Raw genomic sequence first — 10,066 nt, 5'->3', positions numbered from 1 at the left:
GCAGGAACTAAGGTAGGTTCCAAGCAAACTTGATATACGAAGTGTAAAGCCATTCTTAAATAGACAGAGGAACACTATTGACATTTTGTAGGCTTTTGCTGTTCTGAAAGACAATTCCATGAAGCAAAAAAAGTGGTTTTGGGAGATGCATAGTTCTCAAACTCCATACTTTCTCCTATTTTGTTTTACATTACCATATAGCAATTGAGTTTAAGACTAATTTTTGTCATTCAGAAAAACACTGAAACTGTTTCCTAAAGAATTTAGTGACAGTGACAACACTCTATAAGGATTTGGTTCTGATAAGATTACAAATAATCAAAAACATTAACTTTGAGATTCAAAATCCTGTAACATTTGGAAAAATGTTATACTTGGTAATGATAACAACTGGGAATGTTATCAAGTATAACTAACCATAACATTATGACTTCTTTGTGAAAGAAAACATTTCTGAAATACATGGGGATTCATGCTTGCTCCACTCTGAGAACTATTAGTACTTTCTGAAATCTGTTGAGAAATAATTTCTGTAAAAAGAGAGCAGCAAATTCCAGAAGCTCAGTATTAAGATTATACAATAAAAAATTTCAGTTTTCCAGCACTGGCTTGATATAAAATGGCCTTTAAAAAGTAGTTTTAAATGCAAATACTGAATTCTTGATGCTTCCTTTAGGACATGTCCTCTGTCATAATTAATGAAGTATGGTCTTGGATTGTCTTCTATGAGGTATCTGTAGAGTCACGTCTCATTCTGTAAACAAGTGTTTTAGAACCATCTTCATCGGAAAGTCCTGGTGGAGTCGCATTTCCCATGAACAGAAGTAGCAGCACTGCCAGGCTGGAATAACTGTCATGAGAGACCAGGGCTTGATATGGAGACAGCGCTCAGGGATTCCGATTTCTCAGTTAGATTTGCATTTATTGCTCTCAAGCTTGTGACTGCAGGATCAATAAGGCAGTGGTCCTCAAAGCATATGAAATTAGGAACTGAAACTCTGACAATTTGCACAAGTTCTGATCACTTCATGTCTGTAACTCTGCAGCTGAATAGTACATTTATACATGCCAAATGTGGTCAATAATAAATGTTTTGCTTTGGACTGTACTTCCTCCCATTTAGAAGAACTTCCAGGAACTGCAATGTCAAAAAAAAAAAAAAAAATTACTACTCATTGTACATAGTTAAACACCAGGATATACGTATACTCAATATACATTGATGTTTTGAGTTACGGTGTTGGAGGAGAATATTGAAAGTGCCATGGGCTGCCAAAAGAACCAATAGATCCATTCTGGAAGAAGTGCAGCCTGAGTGCTCCTTGGAGGCCAAGATGGCCAAACTTCGTCTCTCATACTTCGGTCATGTTGTCAGGAGGGACCAGTCACTGGAGAAGGATATCATGTTTGGTAGGGTAGAGGGTCAGAGAAAAAGAGGAAGACCCCCAACGAGATGGATTAGCCAAGTGACAGCATCAATGGACTCAAGCGTGGCAACAGTAATGAGGTTGGCCCAGGATCGGGCAGTGTTTTGTTCTGCTGTGCATAGGGTCACTATGAGTCGGTACCGACTTGATGGCACCTAACAACAACAATAAACTGTGGACATATTTTTATTAGTGTGATTTCTACCATCTCTAAGATGTTGTGTTAGAAAACTATGACAGTTTACTTTACACTTTTTAATAATGGGATTCTCCTTCTTCCAATATTTCAAGTTCACTGTTTAAAGGAAAGAATATTAGACAATGATTATAAGGATTTTCAATAAAAGACCTTTTGTGTTTTCTTATAAATACATGTAATTTTCTGATAAAATTTAAAATCATCAATTTGTAAAATGATTTATAGAAATGAGTGTAATTGTATAGAAAAAAGCACAGTAAGTATACTTAATGTCTTCAAAAAAATTTCTTAATGTCTCATCTTAAAGTGATTATTGTTTTCCTATCAATATTGACCTGCAACCTCCCTTTGGGAGAGCCTTCCATCTCCTTTACAAAAATACTGTCAGTAGAAAACTCTTACTAAAATATAGGCATAGATGTTTAATTCCAAAGATAGAAGCCCACTAACTCTAGTCCCACGTTTACCATCAGCAACATACTTAGCTGTATATGAACTATGGCAGTAGATTTTCCCGATGTGAGAGACCAGACATTTAAATCTTCCACTGAATAAACATCTTCTATTTTCAGCAAGGCTTCTTTGATATAGTCTATATTCAAATGGCGTGGTACACCTATTAATTCAGAATATATAGTTTATGAGTAAAATTTCACTTGGAAAAAAATTTATCAAAATGTAATTATATTAAGAATTAAAATCATTTAATTGTCGTCCTAGCCCCAGTTATTAGCATCATTGATGTGGTTGTTGTTGTTAAGGGTTGTGGAGTTGGTTCCAACTCAGTGATCCTGGATAGGGTTTTGAAGGAGCAGTTGGTGGATTTGAACCACTGACTTTGTGGTTAGCATAGTACCTCCCCCCACCAAAGGAACAAAATGGCATTGCCAAATATCAGTTCAAATAAACACTTCCTATTAATATTTTAATATACAGCATATGTACATTTTTCACTAAAAACAGGATATATACAAAAGAGATTAAAAATGCTTTTAAAAAATGTTCATTCTCACTAAAAAGGAATGTCAATCAAATCAGAATATTTTATTTAACATATTAGCTAGTATATGGTTAAAAAAGAAACATCCAAAGATGATAAATCTGTTGAGAATTTACACAGAATGTCAGTAGGGCAAGGATGTAGCAAAACAAAGATGCAAGTTAAATGGGAACTAAAGAATTAATAAATAAATCATAAACATAATTGTATTAAACATCAAAAGAATTTTATTATTGTTCTGGCTTCAAGACCAAGATATGCAATCTCTCTGAACCTCAATTTTCTTATTTGTAAATGGGGATAATAATGTCTGCCTTGTCTACCTTGTTTAGTTATTATATGAATCAAATGGCATAACATGTGAATATGCATTGATTCTTACAGAAAAATTCCATTGTCTTTAAATTCCATTTTTCCACTAGCTGCTCAAAGCCCCCTCATATGTTTTATAAATATTAGGTGGCTCTATAGCCTAATAAGTTATCAGTAAAAAGAAAGGAAAAGACAAGACAAGGTCCCTACTCTAGAATGCTCCCCTTCACCCAAATCTGATATTGTTTTTGTTGCCAATTACTATCAACTTGTTTCCAACTCATAGTGACCCTGAATAGGGTTTCTGAGGAGTGGCTGGCAAGTCTCAACTGTAGACCTTGCAGTTCAAACAACCTTATCCTACAGTACCTACAGTACCACACCAGGACTCCTGAAATCTGATATAGGGAGGTAATAAAATCCATGCTGGGGATATTAGTGAAAGCTTACCTTCCAGTATTATAACTACTGTGTCCCATATGATGCGAAATGTTGTAAAAGCCACAAGTAATGAAAATACGTATGTACAGATGGGATCAGCGATCTTGTATTCTGGCTGAAATGTTAACAGAGCAAAATTGTTTTATCAAATATACCAAACCAGTTACTGTTGAGTTAATTCTGATATATGGTGACCCCAATGTATGTCAGAATATAAGGTGTGCTTCACAGGATTTTCAGAACTGTGATCTTTAGGAAGCAGATCACGAGGCCTTTCTTCTACTAGCCTTTTGGTTGGTTAAGTGCCATCTAATTGGTTCCGACTCTTAGCAACCCTGTATACGGTTTCTGAGGAGCATCAGGTGCGTTTGAAACACCAACCTTTTGGTTAGTGGTCCATTGCTTGTCCTACAGTGCTACACTAGGACTCTAGTACCTCAGTGCTTAATGGTTTACGCCACACAGGAACTCCAAATACAGAGAGACATAAAACAGACTACAAAGCAAAACAAAGTATGCTCTTATTAGGTAGTTGTTAAGTGTCGTCAAGTCAGTTCTGACTCATAGTGACCCAGTATAGGGTTTTCGAGGAGTAGTTGGTGAGTTTGAACCCCAGATTGGTGGTTCAAACTGACCTTGCAGTCCTGTGCTTATCCTACAATGCAACACCAGATAGAAGGGGTCTCAAGTCACTCTAGGCATGGCCTGTCTCAGCAGGAAACAAGCTAACCTCAGCAGTGAAGAATTTCTGAAAAGGGGTGGGGAAGAGAGGAGACAGCAAGAAGAAATGAAGTTAGTTAAGAAGGGATGGAAGAGGAGCTCTGGCTCAAGGTCAGCAGTTTGAAACTACCAGCTTCTCGGCGTGAGAAAGGTGAAGCTTTCTGCTCCCATAAAGATTTACAGCCTCGGAAACCCTGTACAAGGTCACTGTGAGTCGGAAACGACTCCACAGTACTTTACAACAACAACAACAACAAGGGGGGATGGGAGAGAGAAAAAACTTTGCAAGAGGAAATAAAGTTATTTAAGAGAAGTAGGTGAGAGGGACTACTACTTTGAGGAAAAATAAAGTTAATTAATAATATGCTGAAACTTGAAAGGCAAGACTCAAGAATACCTTATATGGACCAATTCTCTGGATTGGTTACCTGAGCACTCAAATTAGGAGTAAAGCCCACTCCCATGACAAACGGGTATAAAAAGAAGAAGTCAAATTTTACTTGGGCTCCATCTCCTTTTTTTCCTGCAAGGTGGACTCTTGTTCTTCCTCTCTCTGTAAGAATGTCTATGCTTATAATAAGCCTGTCTTTTCATTTCCCTAAGCCTCCTGTCTCTCACTTTTGTGAGGGGTGAGTATACCCCTCTTTGAACTGGTTCTTTATACAACTCTTTGGAAGGAGAGTAACACCATTCTAGGGACAACAAATCAACCATGACACTATGTCTTCTATTGTTTTGCTTTCTTTAGCAGGATTACAAATACCTTTCAAACTTGGATATTATACTTGAGAGATATTTTCATTCTTCTCTACATTGTTTAAATATCTTTCCTTGTGGAACCTATTCCCAGAAACTTAATGGTGTGTTCTGTTATTCTCTTCTATGCCTTCTATAAATCTTCTACCCACTACCATAGAATATAAGAGTTAGAAGATGCTATAGCAGTCTTTTGGCCTAAGTCTCTTATATTAGAGTAGTTGATTGGTTGGTTATGTGCCACCAAGTTGGTTCCAACTCATAGTGACCCTGGAAAGGGTTTCTGAGACTGTAAATCTTTTTTATAAATGTTTTATTGTGAATTATGTGATAGTTTACATGGGAGAACATTAGTTTTACATTCATCCTATTGTATATCGTTTCATTGTCATGGTTACAATCCCCTCCATGCATCATCAACCAACCAAAGGGTATACACTACAAGCTTGCCCCCTGGTCATCAGCACACTCTCCCTCTCTGTGTCTAAAGTCCCCAACTGCTCCATCTCTCCATGTCATTGTCTCTGCCTCCATCTCTGGTGTCATTGCTTCTCTGGGTGGGGTCTCACACTCGGCTCGTCTCCCTTGATGGTTCCAGGGACCTCTGCTCCTGGACTGCAAAGTCAATCACTCCCCTCCTTTTGCTACAAAATGCCCACCTTTACACTACAAAACACCCACCTTTACATTTCCAACACTTGCAGTCAGTCCTGATAACAATTATTCACCATTGTACCACAAGGGACTTATCCCCATCTCCTTTCATTAGTACCACCCAGCCAGATTGGATACTACTCAGTGGAGATTCTACCTTCCTCTGTGTCCTCTGGATCTAGGCTCCTGAGGCTGTCAATCTTAATGGGAGCAGAAAACCTCATCTTTCTCCCATGGAGTGACAGGTAGATTTGAACTCCTGACCTTGCAGTTAGCAGCCCACTTGCAATCCACTACTACCAGTGCTCCTTATATTAGAGAAAAGGGAACTCAAATTTAGTGTTGAGAGATTTACCCAAGGACAAAGCAGTGACACAGAGGCAGGACTAGAACTCAGATGTTTGGGTTTCTAGCTTAGTGCATATTGTTGTTTTCAAGCACTGTCATAGTGACTCTATAGGGTGTCCTTGGAGTGGCTGGTGGGTTTAAACCGCCAACCTTTCAGTTAGCAGTCTAGTGCTAGTGCTTACCCTACAGCACCACACCAGGACTCCCCTAATAATTCACTGACAAGGCTCCAAGTTGAGTGAGTTCTCCTTTGACATGACCACAGCCAATTACAAAGAAATTACCCCTCAAAGTGATAACTATTGTTTACTGTTAACAAAAGAACTATACCGATGACACCAGATTAACATTTTATCAATGCAAAATATTGGTATTGGTATCCAGTATCCAGTATACTGCTAAAAGACAAGCACCTTTAGTTTTAATGTTGAAATCAAATACAGTTTAAAATAGAAAAGTTAGCTATTATATTACCTTGAATCGTATGATGTATGCAGCTATTAGCACACCAACACTCTGTACCAAATCCCCCAAGGCATGTACGAATGCAGCTCTCACTGCCAGGCTTCCCTGCCCATGGCTGTGCCCATGTCCAGAACTGGTACTAGGAGAATTTGAAGAATGTGAGTGATGGTGACCAGACTGGTTCAACAGAAACCCCATTCTGTTGAAAAAAAAAAACACCAAAAACATTATTATTCTTCCTAATATTTTGATAAAAATTATTTACTACTATTTAGACATTACTGAAACAACATAGAATTCATTCATTTAATAAATACCTGTGTACCTACTCTATATGAGGTACTGTTCTAAATGGTGGGGTCCTAGCAGTCAATAAGACAAATATTTCTCTATCACCATAGAGCTTAAATTCTAGTAGGGAGGGTAGAAAGGTAAATAAATATATGAGGGGGTGTCAAAAAATTCCTGAAAAAATGGAAAGAAAAGATAATATAAATTTTTTCATAAACTTTTTGGAGTCCCTAATATAATGTCAGATAATGTGAAATTCTTGGAAGAAAAGTAAAACATTGTTTTTTACTGGGAGAGTGGTCACACAGACCTGAATAAACTTAGGGAGCAAGCTGTGGCAGAAGAATGTTCTAGGAAGAAGGAACCGAACAGCTGTTCAGTGTGCTTGAAAAAAAAGGTAAGATGGCTATCGAGGCATAAAGTCATTGAATTAGGAGATGAGCTGAAAAGGTACACTGGGTCTTATTTAAAAATAACATGGGATGGACTTTTGATTTCATTATAAGTACAAACAGAAGTCACTAGGACAGAGATTGGCAAACTATGACTAATTAAGCCAAATTTGGCCCAAGACCTGGTTTTGTAAATAAAGTTTTATTGGAATTCAAGCCATAGTCATTTGTTTACGAAGCATCTGTGACTGCTTTTATTCTACAGCAGGAGAGCTGACAGAGCTTTGACAGAGATTATATGGCCCTCAAAGACTAAAATATTTACTACCTGCCTCTTTACAGAAAATATTTTCTCTTGCCTAATTATTAAAAAAAACCACACCACACACACACACACACACACACACACATTTGGTAGTTTATAATAAATTAATAGTTTTTAGACAAAAATCTAGTTACATAAAAGTATTATAAAATTAAACAAATGACAACACAAAACATTTTGCTTAAATTCCTTATCATTTATTAGTCAATTTCTAGTATATGAGTGAGCCAATGCAAACTTATAATGCCAAAAGTGTTCTATTAACATTTACTATAAAATTTAATATGACATATGATTTAAAAATAAAACTATTGCTGCATATTACTGAACACATATATTGTTGTTGTTAGGTACCATCGAGTTGGTTCTGACTCCTAGTGACCCTTTGCACAACAGAAGGAAACACTGCCAGGTCCTGTGACATCCTCACAATTGTTATGTTTGAGCCCATTTGTATGAGTTCACAGTACTTCAAAGTATTTAATGCAAAAAAAAACAAACCTCAAACAGAACTTACATTACATTGACTGCAACTCCAACAGCTGCTGTAATGAGCATTATGTCTCCATTTATTTCATAGTCCATATGGATAGTTCTTTGCACAGCTTCATATAAGAGGAATCCCATAAGTAAATACACCAATAGTACACTAATCATAGCTGACAAAACCTCTGGAGGGAAAAATATGTAAACAAATATATTTGTAGCATAGTAAATACACCTTATACAAAGAAAATTTTAATTTACATTCTTTTCCTCTTCGGAAATAAAAGCACTATATCATTTTTCTTATTCAAAGAGTGTTTAGTACTTTGACTGATCTGGATTCTCCACTGGTTTACCTCCCTCCATTTCCTAGCCTCCTGCTATCTCTTTAGGGTTGTTGTAGTCAGGTACCACTGAATCGGTTCCGATCCATAGTGACTATACATAACAGAACAAAACACTGTCCCAATATTGCACATCCTCACAATTGTTTTATGCTTGAGCCCACTGCTGCTGCCACTGTGTCAATCCATCTCATTTGGGAATTTCCTCTTTTTTTCTGACCCTCCACTCTACTAAGCATGCTGTCCTTCTCCAGATGTCTCTACTCATAACCAGTCTGAAGTAGGAGAGACCAAGTCTTACCATCCTCGCTTCTAAAGAGCATTCTGACTGTACTTCTTCAAACACAAACTTGTTTGTTCTTCTGGCAGTCCATGGTCCTTTTCCAAGATTCTTCTCTAACACCCTAACTCAAATATGCATCAATTCTTCTATGGTCTTCCTTAGTTATTGAACTTTCACATGTATACGAGGCAATTGAAAATACCATTGTTTGGGTCAGGTGCACCTTAGTCCTCAAACTAATATGTTTGCTCTTGAACACTCGTAAAAGGTCTTGTATTGCAGATTTTCCTATTGCAAATCATTGTATGAGCAATACATCTTTAGGGTTAAACTATGTTTATTTAGAAACCATTCACAAGGTTAAATATGACAAACAGAAAAATATTTGTAATATATATGACTACAGATAAATATCCTTAATGAAAGGAATACAAATAATAATAATAAGACCCTTTTATTGTTTTTCCCCTACCAAAGTGGCTCAGATGAAAAAGCTTGATAATACCTAGAGTTGGCAAGGATATATTGGTTGAGATGTTAAATACACTGCCTTTTTGGAGGATATTTTATTAAAACGAATCAAAATTTAAAATACATAGATTTGTGATCCATCTATTCTGCTCCCAGGAATCTCTCCAGTAGAAACACTTCCATATGTGTAAAGTTTTTTCACTAAAGCACTGTAGTAGCAAAAAAGAAATCTACTAACATCTTAAATGTCCACAATGAGAAACTGAACACATAAATCACAATAGATAGATATAATGGAAACATCACACAGCCATTTATTTAAAAACAAAATTGAGAAGGAAAGAAAAGAAAAACATACAAACTGATAATGATAAGAAAGATAAAACAAGAAAGTGTTATATCTAGGAAGTAGGCATAACAAGGAATTTTTATTCTGTTTAGTACTATTTGAACTATTTTAAATTACCACAAACCTGTATTACTTTTAAATGCAAGGAAAACAAAAATATTTGCAAGGCAGGTAAATATTCATAAATACCCTTGACTCTGGAATTCCTCTTCTAGGAGAGGTAAACACGTTCATGGCAAATGAACTGCACATGTGCAAAGTGAGGTATGTTAAGAGACTGTATATTAAGTAGTGTTCATAGGTTGGTAAAAAAAAAAAGTATTGCTATTGTGGTTCCAGTTTATACATGCATGGGCTTATTCCACACAAAATTTGTTTAACTATGTCTCTGCAATCAGTGGAAGGCTGAAGACAAGTTTTCCCAGTAGTACTTGTCTTATTTTGTTACGTTGCCTTAAAAAAAAAAAAAGAATGGGGGGTGTTTCTCCTCTTTCTCACCCAACAGGAGGCAGCAACTGTACCCATAAAGCCCAGCTACAATGTAACATGTGCTGCATCACCTGATCAATGATAGACAGCAACCAAAACCAAGATGCATGAACAAAGAACGGCTCACATTTCCATTATTTAACTACACCCACAGGAGATCAATGGCAAGAGCCTAAGAACACATTAACATACGAATCATCTATTAAATACAAATATGACAGTACCACAATGTCCTTGAGAAAACAGAATTTTAGCTCCCATAAAGAAACAAGAGAGAATGGCTCAAACAAATAACCAAGATGCAGAGCCAGAAA

At 36.7% G+C, this 10,066-nt stretch overlaps 1 protein-coding gene across 1 annotated transcript in view; it reads right to left on the bottom strand.

Annotated features, from left to right (window-relative positions):
* Positions 1-901: 901 nt before the first annotated feature.
* Positions 902-10,066, bottom strand: part of SLC30A4 (solute carrier family 30 (zinc transporter), member 4) — a 51,365-nt gene continuing 42,200 nt past the window's right edge. The window contains exons 3-7 of the mRNA XM_006831692.1: positions 7,848-8,001; positions 6,332-6,521; positions 3,389-3,494; positions 2,108-2,242; positions 902-1,138 (exon numbers count right to left, since the gene is read on the bottom strand). Coding sequence (XP_006831755.1) covers positions 984-1,138; positions 2,108-2,242; positions 3,389-3,494; positions 6,332-6,521; positions 7,848-8,001 — 740 coding nt within the window. The 3' untranslated portion in view covers positions 902-983. The remainder of the gene's footprint in view (positions 1,139-2,107; positions 2,243-3,388; positions 3,495-6,331; positions 6,522-7,847; positions 8,002-10,066) is intronic.

This window comes from Chrysochloris asiatica, unplaced genomic scaffold (assembly GCF_000296735.1).
Source record: "Chrysochloris asiatica unplaced genomic scaffold, ChrAsi1.0 scaffold00004, whole genome shotgun sequence".
Taxonomy (NCBI): domain Eukaryota; kingdom Metazoa; phylum Chordata; class Mammalia; order Afrosoricida; family Chrysochloridae; genus Chrysochloris; species Chrysochloris asiatica.
Note: the sequence above shows the minus strand (reverse complement) of the source record. Positions and strands in the feature narration are given on the sequence as shown.